At 45.4% G+C, this 20,822-nt stretch overlaps 2 protein-coding genes across 3 annotated transcripts; one reads left to right on the top strand and one right to left on the bottom strand.

Annotated features, from left to right (window-relative positions):
• Positions 1-7,670: 7,670 nt before the first annotated feature.
• On the top strand, positions 7,671-11,390 carry LOC100845071. Its single transcript, XM_010233429.3, has 5 exons — positions 7,671-7,932; positions 8,051-8,264; positions 8,875-9,319; positions 9,734-9,790; positions 10,642-11,390. The coding sequence occupies exons 1-5, from the start codon at positions 7,867-7,869 to the stop codon at positions 11,138-11,140; spliced, it is 1,281 nt and encodes a 426-aa protein (XP_010231731.1). The 5' UTR covers positions 7,671-7,866; the 3' UTR covers positions 11,141-11,390.
• Positions 11,391-11,717: 327 nt separating this feature from the next.
• LOC100834914 (putative uncharacterized protein DDB_G0277003) lies at positions 11,718-18,964 on the bottom strand. Of its 2 annotated transcripts, none has more exons than XM_003568915.4 (10): positions 18,114-18,964; positions 17,537-17,606; positions 17,220-17,351; positions 17,071-17,134; positions 16,917-16,995; positions 16,728-16,812; positions 15,965-16,021; positions 15,572-15,682; positions 15,121-15,191; positions 11,718-12,200 (listed from the first exon to the last, which is right to left on the bottom strand). In XM_003568915.4, exons 1-10 carry the CDS (start codon positions 18,206-18,208, stop codon positions 11,852-11,854), a joined length of 1,113 nt encoding a protein of 370 aa, XP_003568963.1. In that variant the 5' UTR covers positions 18,209-18,964; the 3' UTR covers positions 11,718-11,851. The 2 variants fall into 2 exon arrangements, with proteins under 2 accessions (XP_003568963.1, XP_024315874.1); XM_024460106.1 differs by having other exon boundaries at positions 15,965-16,024.
• Between the last annotated feature and the right edge of the window lie 1,858 nt (positions 18,965-20,822).

A 20,822-nucleotide genomic window follows, 5' to 3' on the forward strand; every position in this document is an offset into this window, starting at 1 on the left:
GTAGCTAGAGAGAAAGGGGGCTGCGGCGGCGGGGGCGATGGAGCAGGTTGGGTGGGGCGTCAGGAGGGAATCGAGCAGGTTGGGAGCTGGGGGCATCCGGGTCGAGAGAAATAACGAGCGGTGGCATAATGGCCATAATTTTGATGACATGACGCACGGCGACGGTCGTACCATCACCACCAACTCCAATTTAATATATAGTACAGTGCCCGTGCGTTGCCACGGTCACTCAAAGTGCGTTTGGTTTGCCGTCAAGCAAAAGTGGATAGGGATACCCATAAATGGCGTGTATAAAGATTTTTTTGTTTGGTTGTCTAACATGGATGAGCCAGGTTGCTGTTTGGTTTCTAATTAACCTGGATGAGCTGGATTGTGGTAACATTTGTGTGCCAAAATGAGATTACCTCCTCAATATAATGATAATGGATAAAATTCTCCAAGATTTAATACAACATTGATTTGCGTATATGACACAGCAACATAACTCACCATTATTACCAACATAAACAAAAGAGAAGAGAAGGGGGAGGGGTCAGTACAAACAGAGAAAGATAGAGACAGAGACAGGGAGGGACGGAGAACGATAGAGAAAGGGAAGTGGAGGGAGGCACACGCGGTCGGTGCAGGACCAGCTGCTAGACGATGGGGTGCACCGAGGAAACGCCTCCTGCGGGTCTACAAGCACCGCCCCCCTCACCCAGCTCCTCTGTTGGTCGCCTCGTGCGCGAGGGAGCAGCGCCAACGGCGGGAGGGAGCGGCGCCGGTGGAGCAGACGGGAGACACGTCCGCGGCGGGACATAGTGTCGCACGCGCGGCAAAGCAGAGCAGCGCCAAAGTAGGGGGGAGAAGTGCCGGCGGCGGGCGGAGGGAAGGCAGGAGGAGAGGGAGGGGGACGACGGCCATAAGAGGTCGGGAGGAAGAGGAGTAGAGGCGCAGCGGTATTGAGGTCGGGGAAAGATCTAGGAAAGGAGACGCATATTTGCAGAATAGCCCATATAATTTGGACCGCGGGTTGAATTAACATTAAGAAAAACTTAAAGGGGCAAATTACAAAATTCACGGACGGACGACGACGAAGGAAGCGTTCCTCTCTTTATTATTTGGGTAGATTAAGGATAGCTAATTAGTAGTATTAACATTAGATTTGGAGGCCCCGAACAGTTGCCCACCCTGCACTTGCCACTGTACGGCCCTAGTGACTTTCTATTATTGGTAAAAAAATTACTTTTTATTACATGTATCTAGACCTTTTTTAGACATAGATACATCCATATTTGAACAAATTTGAGTCACTTAATATGGGACGGAGAGAGTACTAGGTCAGGGTATAATAAACGTGTAAGGTGACAATGGCTTTTAGTCGGCAACCCTGATGCAAGATATGAAAAGAGGATGCGTCTATGATAATTGGGGGTACTATGTAAGATAAATGATTCTCCCGATCCAAGACACTTATTATGGATCTGAAGGAGTACAATACTTTGTCGTGTGCTAAAAACGGGACGATGCTAGTTTACCATCGAGTTTTTTTAGAGAAACGGAATATTAGAAATAGTAACCAACCATCCAAACACTTCACCAAGTTAATGTTGGTGAGAAAGTTCAAGTATCGACCATATCTGCTCCGGCCATTTTGGTTCTTATCTCTAAATTATTTAAGGGCGAAGGAGAGGGGACATGTGGGTATGAGGAACCGATGGCAGAAACCTAAAGAAGATTTGGTGTGGGTTATGCTATTGATACTAGGGCCGGTGGGACGGCGCCATTGTACGTGATGATCGGGGATCTTTGTGACAGCCTCAAATCGCAGGTTTCAGATGTTATAACTTTGTTTGAAGTCAAAAAACTAAGGTTTGATCTTAAAAAAAAATAAAGTTTGACCAAGTCTATAAAAACACACACACTTAACATAGTACATCATCAAATAAATATAATACTTTCTCCGGCTGGAATTACTTGTCGCAGATTTAGTGGAGTACAACAATTCCGGACGGAGGGAGTACAAAGATATGTATCATAACGGATTTCACCAAATTAATTTGGAATTATAAATGTTTGTATTTTCTATAAACTTGGTTATTTTTTTAAATTTTTTTTGACTTAGGATAGAACATACTAACATCTCGTATTCATGGACGGGGGAAGCACCAAATTGCGATGTCGACATCCATCTAGAAGTCCTTGAGTATAAGCGAAGCAACCAAAGTGAGAAAGTCGGTGATAGTAGCATGGCTAGCAACGGAAAACAACTGAGGAAACCAACAACGCAACCTTAAAAAAACATATAGTATCACCCTAGTCATTGTACACGCGCGTGGTAATGTAAGACAGACAAAGAATTAGTACCACAAGAAGAAGAAGAAAAAGATGCTCCATTTTAATTAGTAACATCCGTCCGCATCTCTGAAAGTTAAGTGTGGTTACATTGGAAGCCTCAGCCTCCTATCTGAAAGTATAAAGGCAAAGCGCGTTTCCATTTCGGTGGCAAATACCAGGTGAAAATTAACTAAAGTTTAGCGTAACTGTATCAAATTGTACGTGGAAGCGGACTTTCAATCTTGTAGTAGAAAAATACGTCCGAATTGCATGGAATTACTTGTATCCGTTGGCGACCGAGTTTGAACTTTGAATGCACCCCGGGACACTAATAAAAAAAGTTGCATATGTGACGAGTCATCAGTGAAGGGTTTTCGTGCCCGTCACTGATGACCATCATCAGTAACGGGCTTATCACGTTTGTCACTGATGACACACCACCAGTGACGGGCGCGTGCTTGTCTGCCACTGATAACCCCTCATCAGTGACGGACAAGCCACGCCCGCCACTGATGACCACTCATCAGTGCCGGACGTCCCACATCCGTCACTGATGACTCCTCATCACTAACGGGCACGAGGGCCGTCACTGATGACCACTCATCAACAACGGGCGCGGGAGGCCCGTCACTAATGACTCAACGTGAAAAATAACAAAATTCACACTAACACACATTAGTGGCGGTCTTTTCATCTAGTCCCGCTGCTGACTCGTGGAGACCTTTGGAGATTGAAATAATCATAACTAATTCATAAAAAATCAGAAAAATGTGTTTTTTTTTGCTAAAGTCTTATTTTTTTTGCTTAACATAATGGAACAATAATATCATATTTTAGCATTTAAAAAATAAACTATGTAGTACAAACTTGTCATTTTCCACACTTGAGTTTATGGTTTTATGCCAAATGAGAGAAGTTTTGTCCATTTCTATGCCATTATTCATGATAATGTATCCATTTTTTTTGCATAATGTGCATCTTGTTATGACAAACTATATTGCCAAAGAGGTTTACAAGTTTTTGGTTATAAAAATGATTTTTCATTTTCCAAATGCAAAAATGAGGTATTTTGTGAAGCAAGTACAATTAATATGCTTCAAAATGAAAGTAGCTAATTTTTCACACAAAGTAGACCATATGTATATACTTATAAACCAGTTTGAAGATATTAAATACTTATATCTCATACTGAAAAAGGAAAAGAAACAAAATTTTATACCCATCACTAGCGGGTCTTTCTGCCCTGACCGTCACTGATGGAAAAAAAGCACAATCTGTGTGCTGCGTTCTGATTGGTTGAGGCAGTGAAGGCATGGATCGCTGACGTGGCACCTCCCCATCCACTCCTTCCCTTCTCTCTCCTATCTCTCACGCACGCACCAATCTCCCCATCTCCTCTGGCTCTCCCCGTCCTCCCTCTTCCTCTTTCCTCTCCTCTCTTCTCCCCCAATCTACCTCTTCTTTCCTCTCCTCCGCTTGCAGGACGGGCAGAGGCCGCCGCCGCCAAGATGGAGGCGCCTCCATCTCCAGACCCGCACCCCACCCGACTCCCAGCCCCGGCCACCCGCGACAAGGAGCTGGCGCCGCCCTCATTGCCGCCGCCCGCGGCCCCGGCTGCCGCCGCCCTCACCCCATCCGCTGCTCGCGACCCCGGCCGCCACAGCCCCCCCCCATCCGACGGCGACGAGGACTGCGAGGAGGAGCTGGGCGCAACCCTCCTTGCCGCCGCCGCCCCCGACCCTGGCCGCCGCATCCCCGCCGCCAGTGAGTCTCTTCCTCTCTCTCCCCCCTCCCTCTCCCCCTCTCTCTCCCTCTCTCCGATTTCTCTCTCTCACTCACCCTCTGATTATTCTCTAGCTCTTCCCGCAGACATGGAGAGGAGGAGGAGCCGGCCGCCGCCCCGCAGGTTCCCTATCTCCCTCTCGGTTTCCCTCTCTTTCTTCTCTCACTCTTGCAGGACGTCGGTGTCGAGGAGCAGGTGCCGACAAGGCGGCGCGGCCACTGTAGCAGGTGTGCGGGCTCCAGGGGCACCAAGCATCCACCACTGCTGCCGAGGAGGGCCCTCCTCCGTCCATCTCCAGCCGCCGCCGCCTGCGTGTGCGGTGAGGTCGATGGATTGCTCTGTGGATTTGGGGCTGGCCGCGTTTTTTTTATTTTCTCCAAATCCTTATCAGTGTCGGGCATTTGGCATGAAGTTAATAACCACCTCATTACTGGCAGGAAGTTAGTCACGGACGTTCTGCCCGCCATGTCATTTTTGGCACGTTACTGATGTGATGTTTTCTAGTTGTGGGAAAAAGGAGAAGAAGGAAGCAACAAGACCTGAACCAGATACAACACTGAATGATGGTAGCAGACAAGTGCATCGGCAGATGGTTCGCGACTCTCATGGTGCAACTGAAGCTTTGCCTGCGTGGCCTTTATTATGAGCACCCACGAGGCAAGCAATGGCATGACCCCGGATCCAAGTCAAAACTGATTCGGCGGCTCGGCGCTCTTGGTAGGGGATCGAGGGAGTGAGCCATGACTTTGTGGTTAATGGTGATGTTTTCTGAATGTGATTGAGTCCTTTCGTAAAAATGGACTCTACGATATTCACTATCCCACCGTCTCATACTGAGTGATTCAAATTTGTTCACATATAAAAGTATCCATATACTAAAGGAAGTGTCTATTTCTCAGTCAACTGGTCGCCTAAGAAATAGCAAAACCGTATACTAAAATACGTTTAGATACATGTAATATTTCGACACTTAATATGGGATGGAGAGAGTATATTTCTATCTCAGTATTGTCAGAGAGTTTTCTAATACGTCTGTGACATGCTTTTGCGCCGCATGGTGCGAATTTTGGACCCGACTCACCCCCACATGGCTTACTTATCTTTTTTTTTTTTTACCTTTGTCACGCCCCAGGCCATCGACCTCCGAGGCACGGGTGGAGCTACTTGAGCCCTCTTGCACATGAACCAGGGTCCAAAACTATTTTTAGTAATGAGTAAGCCTTGTGATTGTCTAGTGCAACAGGCTGTGTCAAGCAAGGTGCACCGGGGCATTGAAATTTTCCGAATCAAAAGGAAAAAACGGTCGTGCGGCCTCATGGCCCATTTACCGTTGTCCTTCTCTTTTGTTATCTCTGCATCCATCTCTAGTTTGGAGGTAGCATGAATCTCGTTTAGTCTAGCCCGCTTCTATTTTTCTACCTGGACTGTGCGGGCATCTGGCCTGTATGTACTCAACAACAAGGCCTCTAGGCCTCTAGGATGATTGGCCGTGTAGTTCCGCTCGACCTCTTCGTTTCCCTCCCCGTCTATCATTTAGTCGAGGATGCGCGATCGAACGCTAGTGAAGCCTCCGTCCAGTTGATCAAGTAGAGCAGCTCTATCGGCCACTGGCTCAATTGCTCTAGGGATGCCTCGGTTCCCTAGTTCTCTGGTTCGACGAGGATATATTAGTGACACCTCTAAATTTGCCATTAATTTCTTCATTTTGGCTAGTGCTTGATTGTCACTCTTTTTTAGCATACATTATGTCATTCACTATGTCAAATACTCCCTCCCTTCCATAATTCTTGTCGAAATCTTACATGTATCTAGACATTTTTTAAGAACAAATACATCCATTTTTGGACAAATTTGAGACAAGAATTATGTAAAGGAGGGAGTAATACATATTTAGGAATTGTTGTACACGCTATTATTGGTATTTCTTTATTAAAATTGCATATTATATCAGCGCGTCGACGTCAAAGTATGTTTTTCACTAGCTCAGCCCCATGCTCCGAGGGTTCATTCTTCGTCGGCCCCGTGCGTCGACATATTATCGTGTGCTCTTCTAGTCCTTTGCTTGTCGGTACAAGAGTTTCTGAAAGCTGTTTCACTTCATGTTGTACAAAACGGACTTTGCTAATGCGCGACCGTACACGCGTTTCGTCAGGGCGCGCGTACACCAAGACCAAATATGGAGAGTAGTAGACTGGTGCATGTCACAGCATGCATTGTTAATGCATTAGCAAAATTTGAAACTTTAAAAAGTTATAGGTCTCAAACCGTATACTCGATTTCGGATCCGTTTACACAGTTCATTTGTTTCGACGATATCTTCAAAACTAGATCCCATATTGTTATGTTTTAAAAAAAAATCCGTGTCAAAAGTTACCAACCAATAATATATAAAGTTATCACTCTTGATAGTAACAAGTTACCACGTGATAACTTCTTACAAAAAAGAAGTGATTACTTATGTGTTAAAGTTACCATCTAATAACATATGAAGTTACCATCCCTATTAGTAACAAGTTATCACATGACAAATGGTTACTGATGCATTAAAGTTACCAACCAGATAAAATAGAAAGTTATCGTTCCTGTTACTACAAGTTGCCACATGAAAACTTTATACAAAATAGGATGGTTGCTTACTTATGTGTTGAAGTTACCATCCAATAATATATGAAGTTGCCGTCCCGTTAGTAAGAAGTTAGCGCATGACAACTTCATAAGAAATATGATGGTTACTTATGCATTAAAATTACCACCCAACAATTTATGAAATTGCCACTCTGTTAGTACCAAGTTATCACATGCTAACTGTGGTAAGTTCTTTCAGAGTATGATGATAACTTGTGCATTATCGCTTGGTAACACGAAAGATAAAAAAAATCGTCGAAAAATATTCGAGTGGGATCCAGTTTTAAAGCTCTCGTCGATACGAAGCCAACGGCGAAAATGGATTGTTAATCGTACAAACGGTTCAAGATATAAAATATTTTAAGTCTCAAAAATAGTTAGTGCAAAATGTATACATGCACCCATGCATCCAAGACAAAATCTCATCAACTGATAAGTATAGAATGCATGCTTACATGCATGACTAATTAGCATCGCACGTGGTCTGCAGGCAGCCGTCAGCCGCATCCAAAGCAACGCTGGCAGTGCGATGCGCACTGTTCACACGAAATGACAAGTGCGCAAAATCAACTTCACGTTGAAAGCTACTCCACCAATGAAAACCGTGCGCGCGAGTGAACGAAATAAAGAACGTTAGCTATTATGATTTATGATTTAGGTTTACAAAAGAGCAAACAAAAGCAAACATGTGGTCGTAGCGTGAATCCACGGTGGATCCGCACATGCACCAGGCAAAAATAAATATCGGCAATAACGACAAGTCAAGTCGACACCACCAGCAAAGCCGCCGCGCCCACAAAAATTTCCCGTGGTCGTCTTGGCTTCGCAACTCTCTCCTCTGCGGTCCGTCGCCTTCGCGAATCCTCCGAGGTCGGGAATCTTCCTCCTCCGCCACAGCCCACACACGAGAGACGAGACCTTACCCACTCGCCCGCGGCCGACCAACCCCGGCCCCGAGAAATCCCCCCGATTTCGATTTCTCACCAGCTCTTCTCTGCCTCCGCGGCAGAAATTGCCGTCCTTTTTCCCCTGGCCGCCGGTAAACTCCGCCCAGATTTTATCCCCTTCCTCTTCCCCTTCCCACCGCCACTTCTTCCACCCGTTGCTGCTCACAGTTTTATCCGCGAGCGCGAGCGCGAGCGATGGTGGGCGACTTGTCGCTCCTCGCCGTCGCCTCCGCCTCCCCCGTCCTCCGCGCCCCATCCAAGGTACGCCCACGACGCGCTCATCCATTCCCCCGCGCGCGGTTTAGCTTGTTGTTTGTTGCGTCCAATTGCTGGGTCGCGATTGGTGGCCTGATTGCGTGTGCTGTGGTGTGGCGCGCAGGAGCTCCATGGCGTACTGCCGTTCCAGGGGAGAGGAGCCGCTTCGGCGGCTGCGCCGGTGTCGTCGGCATCGCAGCTCTCCCCGCAGCAGCACATCCTCGAGGGCGCCTACCAGGCGCAGCAGCAGCCCGTGCACATGATGGTGCCTGGCCTAGCTCAGGCCGCCGGCGCAGCCTACCAGGCCTTCGACATGGCCGCGCTCATCGACGTGCAAGGTTTGGCTTTCCTACAACCCGTGCTCGCGACGAAACCTCATGGTTAATGGTTTCTGTTTGTCTCGTTTTTTGATCATCGGATGCACTCAGCGGACAGCTCGGGAGGGCCGATTTGCTAATGAGTTTCAGCGTTTACATGTTCACAGCTTCAAATTGTGATCCTAGGACTCACCAGTTAGGCCCTCTCTCTCTTGCAAAAGGAAACCTGATGTTTCCCCTCTGTAAACAACTACTGAAGGCAACAAAATGTAAAGAGTTCATTTGATACAGCCAAGAAACATGAGCCTTGGCTTGGCATATGCAGCCTTAGCTTGGCGTATGCAAAAGTGATTAGGAAAACATTCCTTTACACATCAACCGATTTGTCTGTGTTGCAATCGGAAGGTTGTCTATTGAACTTGCACCATCATTTTTCTAGTAGGATGTCTGTTTGTGCCGCGGTGCATCACTTGGTTTAATTCCATGCTTATTGTGTACTCTAAATAAGCGCTTTATCCTTTGACTCATGATCTACTCCATTTGTACAGTCCAGTTTTACATGTGCCGTTCAAAAATCAAAATTACTTCTCACTCTCCGACAACTCTAATGTTGATCTATTTGATGAAACAGATTCCCACCCTGACTCGGTTCAGCTTAGCCTTGGGATTGCTGAGCAATGCTCAAGACAGGAGAAAATTCTCAAGTTTCTAATGTCAGGGTCTGATGTGAAAGAACTTGATGCGTCTATACTGGCTGAACTTATGGGACCACAGACCCTACCAATTAACATGAGTACTCAACCGTATATCCCTGATGACAAGTTATCTATCTACGAATTTGGATTGGAGGAGCCCCAGCAGTATCTACCAGAAAATCAACTTATTATCCCTGATCCTCTTTTGGAGTTTGCTCAGTCCAATGGTTCTGCCCTTACTATAGATGAAAATGGTCGGGTTGTCTTCCCTGGCAATGGAGATGAGATGAGAGACTTACTTTCGGTTTTCTTAGAGTTCAACGTAACTAAACGAGAATCAAGTGGTTGCAAGGCTGCATATTTAGTTCCATACTTCCACAGGTAATAACGGGAAGCAGCATGCTCCGTGTCAACCTTTTCTCTTCTTTATCCTACTCATTTACCAAGGTTTAGTTTGAATGATATGCAAAGTCCTCACATCAAGATAGGGGAACCATGGATATATGTTCAATTTGCATTGCATGTACTCATTATCATTTTGTTTTGTCCATATTGGTGTATTCATGTTAAGAAATGTTCTAGAGCACATAATGCTGCTAAGATTTTTTTAAATGCATAATATGCTGGTGACTGCTGCTGTATGAGTTGGTCTAATTTTATCTAGCAAAAAGGTAGTATAGCATTTTTAGTTCTGTATGAGTTGGTTTAATTCTGCATGAATCCTGATGCATGTAGCCCATGTTCTTCCGTCACGGTTGCCATTTTTTTTAAAATCTCTGCCATTTTCATATGCAGGAAAAGGGGACGTAGCCAATCCAATTCAGCAAGCATGGCAGTCGATGCTTCAAAAAGGTAGTGTAGCCTTCTTATTTCTGTATTACTTCATGTTCTCCTGGCATACAGATTATGGTAACTTATATGCTTATGTTTGAGTACAGCTATGTTTATCCCTCGTCCTGCTGGTTACCATAACATATACCTGCCTGATGTTTACTACTATAATCACTTGCACCATAGACTAGGTATAAAGACTGACGGTTTTTGTATTTCTTTAAACCCAACGTACTCCTGGTTGTAGTTACTCCCACGTTGAATATTCTACCATCTGGTAATATATATTCTACTTTATCATTTTTAATATATTCATATACTATTTCTAAGGTACTTGAACAACATGAACATTTTGCAAGTTGGTACATAGTTTTTACTATGTTTTAGAAAATACCTTCATATTTGTACATAGTGCATATTCTACCTAAAAAGTAGAATATATATACTACGTTCTACATACTATGTATATTCTATATACCACATACTACATTCTCCAAATTGCGCTATATTCTACCTAATTTGTATCCACTAGTGAGGTTTTGCTTCATATATCAAATGTTGTGGTCGCTATTCCTGTGGTATGACGATAGATATTTTTTGTACCACAGCTGTCCAATTTATTGACATTGTTTTTGGGCTGACCATTGTATGAAACACTTTCTTGCAAGGTGAAAATTAAGCCTTAAATCTGACATATTTAGACTGAATTGCTGAAATATGCACACTAGAGTTATTAAACGTTGAACTTTGTACTTTATAAAAAAACCCGTTGAACTTTGTACTGTAGTAGGATATATTGCGGATTACACCTGTTCTTAATACAATATCGAAGATAATTGCCCGTATTAATATGGTTGCCTTAAAATACTCAGCACGGCGAATGTGAAGGCAAAATCTCCGTTGAAGAAGAAACAGAAGGGGAAAAACACCAATGAACGTGACATGTATCAGAATAATTATTTCCATGCTAGTGAAGCAATTTTGTCGATCCTTCTGGACAAGGACAAAAGCAGCTCTACAATTCTCTCACTGAAAAAAGCAGGCCCTGAGATTAGTGAACTGTTGACACAATGCTCTATTGGCATTGCTGGAACTGGTTTGGCTGTTCTACTGTCAGTTGTGTGCAAGATTGCTACTGGTGGGAGGACTCCTTTCGCCACTACCCGCCTGCTAAACACCAGTGTCGGGCTTGGACTCTTCTGGCTCTCTTCTGCTGTAAATGGATTGCGGGACTTAATCACCAGCATATTTAGAGGCCCAAGTGACACAAACTTGGAGGATGAAGTTGCAGTCAAAATACAAAGAAGCACAAATGATATTCTCTTCAGAGCTGTAACTCTCTTGGCAATCACTGCGTTGAAGTTTGCATGAGTTCTTACACTGCTCTATCTTAGTCGCCGCACCTGCGATGTATGATTCACCTTTTTGGTTCAGGAGTACAGCACCAGTGCTTCTGTAGGATTAAGTGCCAAACACCGTCATCATGATTCATGATGATATGATCATGTAGAAAATGTGCAACGTTGTAAATTGTACAGAATTTTGCTGGCAGATTGGTGTATATGGAAGATAAAATTTGCGTATTCTGAACGTTTAGTAATGTAGCAACCAATATACTTCATATTCCTGGCTTTGCTGCTCCACCAATATTCCTGGTCCATTTATTTGATGGATGCTGCCAATCTTGGGGAAAGTTAAAAGGTTTCAAGTAGTACTAAATTTTGCACTACGTTTGAAATCAATTTACATTTTAGACATGGACACAACCTCTGCTTTTTTTTGTACGAGCATGCTAGTATTTTCTTTTCCAGATACACAATTACAGGAAGTTCATGATGAATTATTACTTCCATTCGACAAGTTACAATTATATTTTTGTATATTGGCAATAGAAGTTAGACCGCATGCTTTCTAGAACGTCAATATGAACAGATGCATCAGGACAAAGTACAAAGGAACATAGAGGGAGCCCTTCACTGTAAACATGAAACAATAAAAACATTTTGTTTGGCATTCCAATAAAATCGACGTCACTAAGATCAAAGTTGGATGATAATTTCAGAAATTATGCTCATCAGCATCTTATGATAACGATGTAATCTCGAGAAGCTGTACACTCGATCTTTCATATGAGAGCATGTAAGGGAGAAAACTCGAAGGAGCCGCAGCACCAGTAATGTTGACAACAGACAACTTGGCATCGGCAGCCGCCTTGGCAAAGCAATTGAAAGTGTCAGCATTCCGAATAACTGTGGCCATATAGGCAAGAGGACCTCGAGTTGCGCCATTCCAAGGTACTTCATTAACGGGTTCTTCGTCGCGACCAACATTGACGGTTTCGCATCGCCCATCTTCTCTTCCGAGTAGCGTAGAAAGTACTCGAACGAGGTGTGGCACGCAGGATGGATTGTATATAATGTCTGCTCCAAGACTGGCAACGGAGAGAGGTTAGATGATAAGCTGAAGAATGAACAGGGACATATTTCGTTATATACTTTGGAAGTAAGCTACTCATTCTGTTACAGGAACTCTAAAATTCCGTATCCATAGAGCAGTGCTTAAATTTGAAATTAGTTTGAGAAACTGATGGCTTAACAAAATAACCAAATGAAAAATCAACGTGCAACACTGTCGTGGTGGTGTCACGGCAAATGTCATAAGATGGCTTGACTTGGGGCTTCTTTTGCTCCCCCTTCTTGACCCCTGTTGGTTCCCAGTCTTCTGACGTTGGCTAGAGCCGGCATCAGGTTGATCTTGGATAGCGGCGACATGGGCTGGCCCATATCGGTAATTCGGCATGTCGTCCCTTCTCTTTTTCCGGTGATCTTGATGATCGTTCCTCCGGAATGCCCCGGCAGGATTGTATGTTGGCTACTCCCTTTGCGGTTCTGCCGGCATCATCGATGGCTGAGTCGGATCACCGAGCGCATACATGTCGGCGATCTTGATCATTTCAGACAGAGTTGCCGGCATTTCTTTTTGCAGCTTCTGCCACAACATGTTGTCGTGTCGACATCCTTGGGCAAACCACGCTATGGCCTGCGACTCCACTATCCCTTCACAGGAATTGCGGAGGTTGTTCCATCTTGTCAGGTAATCCCGGTCAGTCTCGTTGTCTCTTTGCTTGCACATGGACAACTGCTGAGGGCGGTTTGGCCTCTTGTAAGTACTCGTGAAATTACTGACGAAAGCTTCTTCAAAGTCTATCCAGCAATTTATGCTGCCTTCCGGCAGATTGTTCAGCCATATCCTTGCTGGCCCTACCAGCATCTGCGGTACGTAACGTACCGCCCATCGGTGATTGCCACCTGCCACATGCACCGCCGTAACATAGTCTTCTAGCCAATCTTCCGGCTTTGTACTGCCATCATATGTTCTCGTACCCTTGCACAGCTGAAAACCGTAAGCTGGTGTCTCCCTCATGATCCTGTGCGCGAAACAACGCATTCCTGGTGGGCCTTGTTCTTCCAGAAGCTCCGACAGATAGATTTTGTCGAGCTGATGTCGGGCGTCCAGCGGCGACACTTGTCTGTTCCCAACTCGGGCTCCGAGCGGACCGAGATTATCACGCTCTCGCCCCATGGCCGAGTACCCGTCATCATAACGATTTTGCCGGCAATCTTTGCCTTGATACAGGGGGTTGCGCCCGACACCCTGCTGACCTGCAACAGTATTGGGTGTCGGACCCCGAGGTTGGTGTCCATGACCAGCCGAGTGACGTTCTTGCTGATCTCGGCGATTGTTGCCGAGACGCAGGCCACTCTGGCTGTCTTCAACTCTCCTGACCACTTGCTTCTCGGCCGGAACCGGGTCATAATACTCTAGGCGCTTATCTCGGCCTGAGTTGACACTCTTTTCCCGTTTGCCACTTGGCGAAGACGCTTGTTTGTCAGCCCGACAATCGGCGCCCACTGCCGAGTGAACGACTTGAGACACGCCGGGCTTGCCGTGCAATCTCATGTACGCCTCATTCTGCTCGTTGGCTGTGTGGAGCAATTCCTTCACGCGCAACTGCTGCTGCCGGAGTGCCTCTTTCGTGAGATTCGGCAACTCTTCGGCTGCAGCCTCAGCAGCCCTGAGATTCTTGGCAGGGTGTTATATTTTGGCCTCAGCGCCGAGGCAAAACTCGCCGACGCTGCGGGCACCCCTCTGCCATCTCTGGCTATCTCGGCATTCAAGTTCCTGCCACGGTTACGCACCTCCCCAACTCGGCTAGGGTTAGTCAATGCGGTAGAATTGAGACCATGGGCTTTGTTATACTCATGGAGCGAAATATCAAGTTCTTGCCGAGCGCAAGCCACATCGATGGCCTCCTTCAGCAGCTTTTGGCGCTCCAACTCCAACTCCGCCTGCAGCTGGGCCGGGTTAGCGTTTGACGCCATCGGCGCGGTCAGCCGTTCGATGGAGGCCTGGAGCTGAGTCGGCTTTTGGCGGCAGAGCCGACGTGTCGGCTTGAGCAACGACGTTGTCTGGCTTCTCCAAGGGGAATTTCTCCGTTCTGCCAGATTTGCTTGGGACCGCGCCGCTTTCCACAGCGCCTTTGCCAGCATCGACGCCGTGAGCCGTCACCATGACCTCCACACGATCAGCGGGGCAGTCGACATGCTGGCCGCGAACCGTGCAGACGGTGGTGGGATCTTTGGCCACCACCACCTGCTCTAGGTACCTGCAAGGACTGTCAATAGTGACATAAACCTCATGCATGCCGAAGTTGATGAAGCGGCCTGCGCAGGGAAGCGGCGTGTTTTTGTCGATGAAGCCCAGAGAGCCGAATCTGTGGACCAAACTGGAGACCACGCGCTCTCCGGTGACGAGGAAACTTCCCGTCCAGATGAAAACTCCAGCCAGTGCCGCTGCTGACCCCGCCAGGCACACAGCTTTGTTCCCTCCGGGTGGCACCGCAGGGGACAAGACAACTTTACTTTCCCTGGCACACCGCAACAAGTACTGCTGTCACCTGCCGGCTCCCGTCAGAGATTCTCTTTCGGTGCTTCCTTTGCGCAGTCGCCTGCCACCGCAACGTAAACGGCGACTGCTTTCTCGTGATGAAGATAGCGCTGCTGTACTTTGCGCCGTGCGGTCAAGATAATACCGTTGAGACATCTCGGCGCTGGCCGAGATCAGGGTGCTCGTCCTTATCCTGCAAGCTCATAAGATAAGATAGTCATGCCGGCATACTCCCGGTATGCCGGCTTAGTATTAGTTTGGCTCAACGGTGCCGGCATACACGGCCATGCCGGCTTTGCCTTCGTCATCTCGGCTAAAGCGTGTCGTCATGACCCTACCCGGGGTCATCCCCCCGACAAACACTACAACATGTAGAAGATACAAAAGGAATATACAATACTCACACTAGATCTGTACGGCAGTCCCATAAATCACTTTCAGACGCTTCTTCCCACGAAAGATATTTGCACTCTACCTGTGTGCCAGAATATAGTAAGATTAAAGTGTAATCTAAAATTGCGTTCGTCCGAAACTTAAAGGAAACATCTCATTCAATTCATTGGTCTATGAAGAAAGAATTCAGACTTGGAAAATAAATAAGGAATCAAATTATGGGTTTCCCCAAGAAAGAGAATGTTGCCACTCCTCTTGATTAACACGAGTTATGCATAAAACATGATTCATGCATACATTATCTAACAATATGTGTCTCAACTAGCGCTAGCTATGTTACGAACAGTTACTGGAGTTGCTCAAATCAATTTTCTTTTACAAACGAAATTGTACCAAAACCTATCTAAAATGTGTGACCATGAAAGCACAGAAGCTGATATTTATATGAGGAAGCGGACAAACCTTGTTCTTGCTTTCCTTTACCAGTTCAGAGTCCTCAGCGTATAAGTTATTCATTTCCATGTTTGCCTTCATGTTTATTAGTGTAGATGCATCACCATCAGTAAGAATAACCTGCATCATTACACACATTTTGCATTACATGTGTTTCTTTTCCAATGAATGTTTCACTTTGAAGAAGTTTATGAACTTTGCTGGAATGGAGTTAATGGCATAATTAACAATCATAGCTCCATAGATCATCAAATGATGTGAAATTCTAAGAGTTAAGTATTAAATATATTACTAGTATACTCACTTCACCAACTTTCCCCAGGAAAGACAAGTGAATGTTTATAACGATCACTTATTGCAGAAAGATAACCATTTACTCAGTGGTGTCATAAACTTTCATACCTTGGAAGCACCAACATAGTTAAGGCATACACCAACCAAACCAACACCAGAACCTAGCTGCTTTTCATGGAAACATAAGAGAGATATAATGCACAAATTTTACAAACGGAAACCAGCATCGCAGCCTATCTAATTGCTCAAGGAAAAAAATCAAGATAAATCTGCACAAAAAACATGGAATAAAAGAGTCGACTGATGAGAATGTGACCCACTTAACACATGTTCACAGACTATTTGGCACCGCAGGCGTATAACAACATACGCACAACCACAGCCCCACTTAGTAACTCAGAGCTATATGCTTGTATCAAATGCAAGAAAATATATTTAAACTGACAGTAGCTATCGACAAAGCAGGCACAAGTCGTTGTGATTTAAACTTGCTAATATTCTGCACAATATGCTTATCATTATCAGTGAATACTAGCTACATATCCTTGCGTTGTTCCGGATAAAGAAATTAGATTACCCTAGCATGGCTAGCCATTGTTATCATGCTTTGTGCCAGTCTTTGAAAGTTTTGCCAAAAAATTTGTGATGGTCCACATGCAAGAAAAATGGAGAAGATGGTGGATAGACCACTGCCACCAATTGACATCTTTATAGGAGTGAAGAAATCTACAATGTTTTATTTCATGCAGAAACTACAACTGCACGATTGTGAGGTTGAGTATGCAAGAGCTGAGCACATTCCTCAAATATGCTAGAGTTTGCATTGTTCATTCTTCCATTCCTCAGTCAATACTACAAATAAACAATTTACCTCAAAGCAACGTTTTTTGGAGAAAAGTTTTGGGAATGAAAGAATGAACTCAGATAAGAATAAACTCGATGGCCAAAGAGAGCACCTGAAATAATAAAGTACCCACTGACATGAATGAATAAATACAATATGCAAGTAGCTCAATAGAATATATGAACACGTGAATCTAAATACATAGTTCCATCGTACCCTGTATCACCTTCTAGCATGTTAGTAGAACATGATAGCCGAGCAACCAAGCTTACTTGATTTGAGGAAACATTGTTATCTACATAAACAAAATTATTACTAAACTGTTAGAATTAATTATGTGTGAGATACTGTTCAAAATGAAATAACTCACATGTAGGAGAGAGAAAGGATATCTCCTTGCAGATCTTGCCAGACATATTCAACGATGAATTATTCTGCGCACAAACCACAAAAAGACTTGAGTATATCATGCCAATAATTATTGATTATTGAGATGCATTACAAATGAAATCCACATACCGCTTTTGATGACATACACCGGGCAAATTCCTCATAGAGCCCATCAATCACAATATCTGACGATAACTCCGCCTCAGCTATAACTTTTTTAAGAATAATTTTCACATAAGTATAATCTTGAATCTGCCCGACCTGCGCAAGTACAGAATGTTTTAGAGCAGCATCTGCGAGAAAAATGCTGAGCAATAGCCAGGAAATATTGCAGAGCATTACTGTATTACATTCTTAACTAAATTGGACTTTAGTTCTTCTGTAATTTCATAAAACGTTTTGGAATATATATATTACGGTTACAGTCGGTAGCAAAAGGCATTTACATTAGTGCCAATACAACTCTCCAAAATAAAATTTTGAATGTGTGGCGTGACAGAACCTCCACCAGCTTTTCTGCATAAACCAAACATAGATATAAATAAGAGTAAATATCACTATGCCGTTCTGAAAAAGAAGAGAATAAAATTTACTAGGGATCATTTGAACTTATTGTTCATCTACTTTGCGTGGTCTTCATGTTTGTCGGCCAAGTTTTACTTCCACCGATCTCTGTTCTGTTGCTTGATTTGGGCACTACATAATTCTAGGCGGCAAAGATGTTGTGAAAGTTCGAGATTGTGTTGAAAATAAAATGAGTTTGTTTCTCATTGTTTGTTTTTATAGGGAAATAAACAAAATCCCCTCATTGTTTGTGTACTATTTTTACTAAATTTAGCCTGAGCTCTGGTCTGCTGCTGTTCCTATAAAAAAAGCCATAAAATTCGTAACAACAGATCGAGAATTCGCTGAAAGACAAGTCAGAAAAGCTTTCTCGCAAGCACTCGCGTGAACATCAAACTACACTAGTGTTAAGCTGAAGCGCGCGGCGGTTTGCGCTGCAGCAGTAGTCGCGGGGCGTACCTGGCGAGGGCGAGGATGCAGGCGGGGGGCTCCAAGGCGAGGAAGGCGAGCTTCAGGTGGAGGAGCGGCAGCTGCTCGGCGTCCTCGGAAGCCATGGACGCGCTTTTGGCGGCGGCGGGGCGTGCGTGACGCAATCGGGCCGCCACCCGTGGGGGATGGGAAAAGGGCTGCTGTCTGAGATTCAGTTCGCAGGTGGTGCAGGAGGCGATGGCGGCGGTTGACCCTTTTGCCCTTGCATCGACATCGTGTTTCAGACAAATTCTACTGGTACTCCGGGTACGGACTAGAGTAGGAGTAGGATTCAGAGTACAATATACTTAATACGGGCTAGTTAGTTTAGAAATTTGCGAGACGAAAACATTTTAGTGCCCATTTGATTCAAACAAAATTACGCTCCCTCCGTTCATAAATGTAAGATATTATGAAAATATATACCACGTTGGATTTAATAAAACTAATTTAAGTCGTGGATTCTCGTTGGGACACTTTTACTGACGAGTAGCAAACTGCGTTCAGTAATATTCTTTAGTGTCCACGGTGTTATGCTTCACACTTCCTGCACAAATTCAAGAATCTTGTAGTAAAATAATGGTATTCAGGCTTCACACCCACCACTACAGTTTTACTACACCTCGTCGCTATTGTAGCGTATTGAGGCACTGTGTAAGACTATGTTGTTTTACAAAAATAGATCTAATAATCGGAGAACTTTGCAATGAAGACATAGAGTTTGAAGAGAAATATATAGAGTGAATTCGATTTTTTACCTTTTAGTTTCACTTTTTTGACACAATTTACCCATTTAACAGAATTTGTACAAACTTATCCCATTTAAGCAAACTTGTGCGCATTTAACAAAATTTCTACAAACTTACCCCATTTAAGCGAACTTTTTGAAAAAAGTTCGCTTAAATGGGGTAAGTTTGTAGAAATTTTGTTAAATGGAGTAAATTGTGTCACAAAAGTGAAACCATAGGGTAAAAAAGAAATGAATTCACTCAAACATATAAGATTGGGATGTATAATGTGTGCACGGGCACATTCCTCCGCAAACTCAAGTAAGGCCTCCGTCGAAGAAATGCTTGAAGCAAGGTTTGGAGCGGAATTCTCAGGTGTGCAGGCTTGAGAGCATCTCCGATGGCATACCCATATATTGGGTACCAAATCCATTATGAGTAGGGGAGAGAATATTTGAGAATCCAAAATGTGTCGACTATTCCAGCATACACAAAAACAAATAGTCAAAAGAGCATATTCTCGTACCTTCTTCCTCTCTCTTATCCTTTTCTTTCCCCATCTTTCCCGTCTCCCCCTAATCAGCCCCTAATCAATCACAAAATTGAACCCCAAATCACTGATTCCGATGAAATTGAGACAACGACAAGGTGGTGTGTGGTCCAGGACGGAGCGGAGAGGTCGCCGGCCGCCGGAATTTGGCTCCCGTGGGCCGGCGGCGCGGGTCGGGCGAAGGTTGGGCGGCGGCCGCAGAAGCTCGTAGGCGCGGCGTGCGGGCGGGAGGGAGCGGTGCAGGAGGGTGCTCGGGCCGGGGCTCGGCCGGAATTTGGGGGCCAACAGCCGGCGGCACTGGTTGGGAGTCGAAGGCAGCCGGAATTTGGGGGCCAGGAGCCGGCCGGGCGGGCCGGGGACACGCTTCGGGGCAGCGTTGGGGTCAGGAGGCTAGAGGAGGGCGCAGCGGCGGTCGCCGGAGGCGCGGAGGAGGGGCACCCATGGCAGCGGTGCGCCCGAGCAATTGCTGTGCCTAGGGCTTCAACGCGGGCGCGGCTGGGCCAAGACGAACGATAGGAATGCCAGAGGGGCGCCGAGGGGGGCGGCCGAGCTGCCGGTGGTGGTTGGGAGGTCGCCGGCAGCCTCCATCTCGCCGGACGGGGCATGGGGGGCGATGCAGTCCGACGGCGAACGGTGCGGAAGAGCTCAGAAAGTTGGCAGTTGGCTTCACAAAAGACAGTTAAAATTAGGGTGTGTTTGGAACAACTACAACTCCACAGATTTGATGAAGCTGGTCATTCAGAATTGGTCATCCAAGTCTCTGTTGATCGCCTTACAGGCTTCCACGGTTCCACGCGCGCCGTCAGATCGCCAGTTTCCGGTTGGTTGGCTGTGTTGCAGTGTTGCTTCTCCAGAGATTCTAGAAGCTAGCAGTGGAGTGTATCATCGTCTTAGGCAGTTAGGCTCTTAGCTTAGCTATTAAGGCAGATTGCCCGCATATGCATAATCTGGTCGGTTCGAATGCGTTTGGCCATGCACGTATAATAATTGCATATGCATCACATTTCGTGTGTGCTTCGTGCGACTGACCGACCCGATCGACCCCCCCAAAGTCTTGGTCTCTGCTTGAGTCTGATGATCAACCGTCCATCCATCTGTAATTTTGTCTTCGAAGAATCCGAATCTGATTCTTTCTAATTCTGTGCATCGATATATGCAGCTGCCACCTGATCGACGTACGTATATACGTTATGTACACGTCTATATATAGAACGCAGCTCATACGTATTGGACGCTGCATGCAGCCCCCACATGCATATATGAAGACATCTTCTGATGTAAAAAGAACATTGACCAAATCAACACGGCCAATCAAGTCAACCACCAATCAATCACCTTTCGCCCCCTTCTTCCTTGGATTGCACGCCACATTGCTTGCTGCTTCACCCTATAAATACGGGAGCCCGTCGACCACCTTCGACC

The sequence above is a fragment of the Brachypodium distachyon genome, chromosome 2 (genome assembly GCF_000005505.3).
Source record: "Brachypodium distachyon strain Bd21 chromosome 2, Brachypodium_distachyon_v3.0, whole genome shotgun sequence".
Classification (NCBI taxonomy): domain Eukaryota; kingdom Viridiplantae; phylum Streptophyta; class Magnoliopsida; order Poales; family Poaceae; genus Brachypodium; species Brachypodium distachyon.

Excerpts from the sequence above, each read along its gene's own strand:
- LOC100845071 (XM_010233429.3), top strand. The coding sequence starts at position 7,867 with ATGGTGGGCGACTTGTCGCTCCTCGCCGTCGCCTCCGCCTCCCCCGTC. Across the intron at positions 7,933-8,050 it reads TCCTCCGCGCCCCATCCAAG|GAGCTCCATGGCGTACTGCC; the intron begins GTACGCCCACGA and ends TGTGGCGCGCAG. Across the intron at positions 8,265-8,874 it reads CGCGCTCATCGACGTGCAAG|ATTCCCACCCTGACTCGGTT; the intron begins GTTTGGCTTTCC and ends TTGATGAAACAG.
- LOC100834914 (XM_024460106.1), bottom strand. The coding sequence starts at position 18,208 with ATGGCTTCCGAGGACGCCGAGCAGCTGCCGCTCCTCCACCTGAAGCTC. Across the intron at positions 17,352-17,536 it reads AGAGTTGTATTGGCACTAAT|GTCGGGCAGATTCAAGATTA; the intron begins GTAAATGCCTTT and ends GTACTTGCGCAG. Across the intron at positions 16,025-16,727 it reads CCAAAAAACGTTGCTTTGAG|CAGCTAGGTTCTGGTGTTGG; the intron begins GTAAATTGTTTA and ends TTCCATGAAAAG.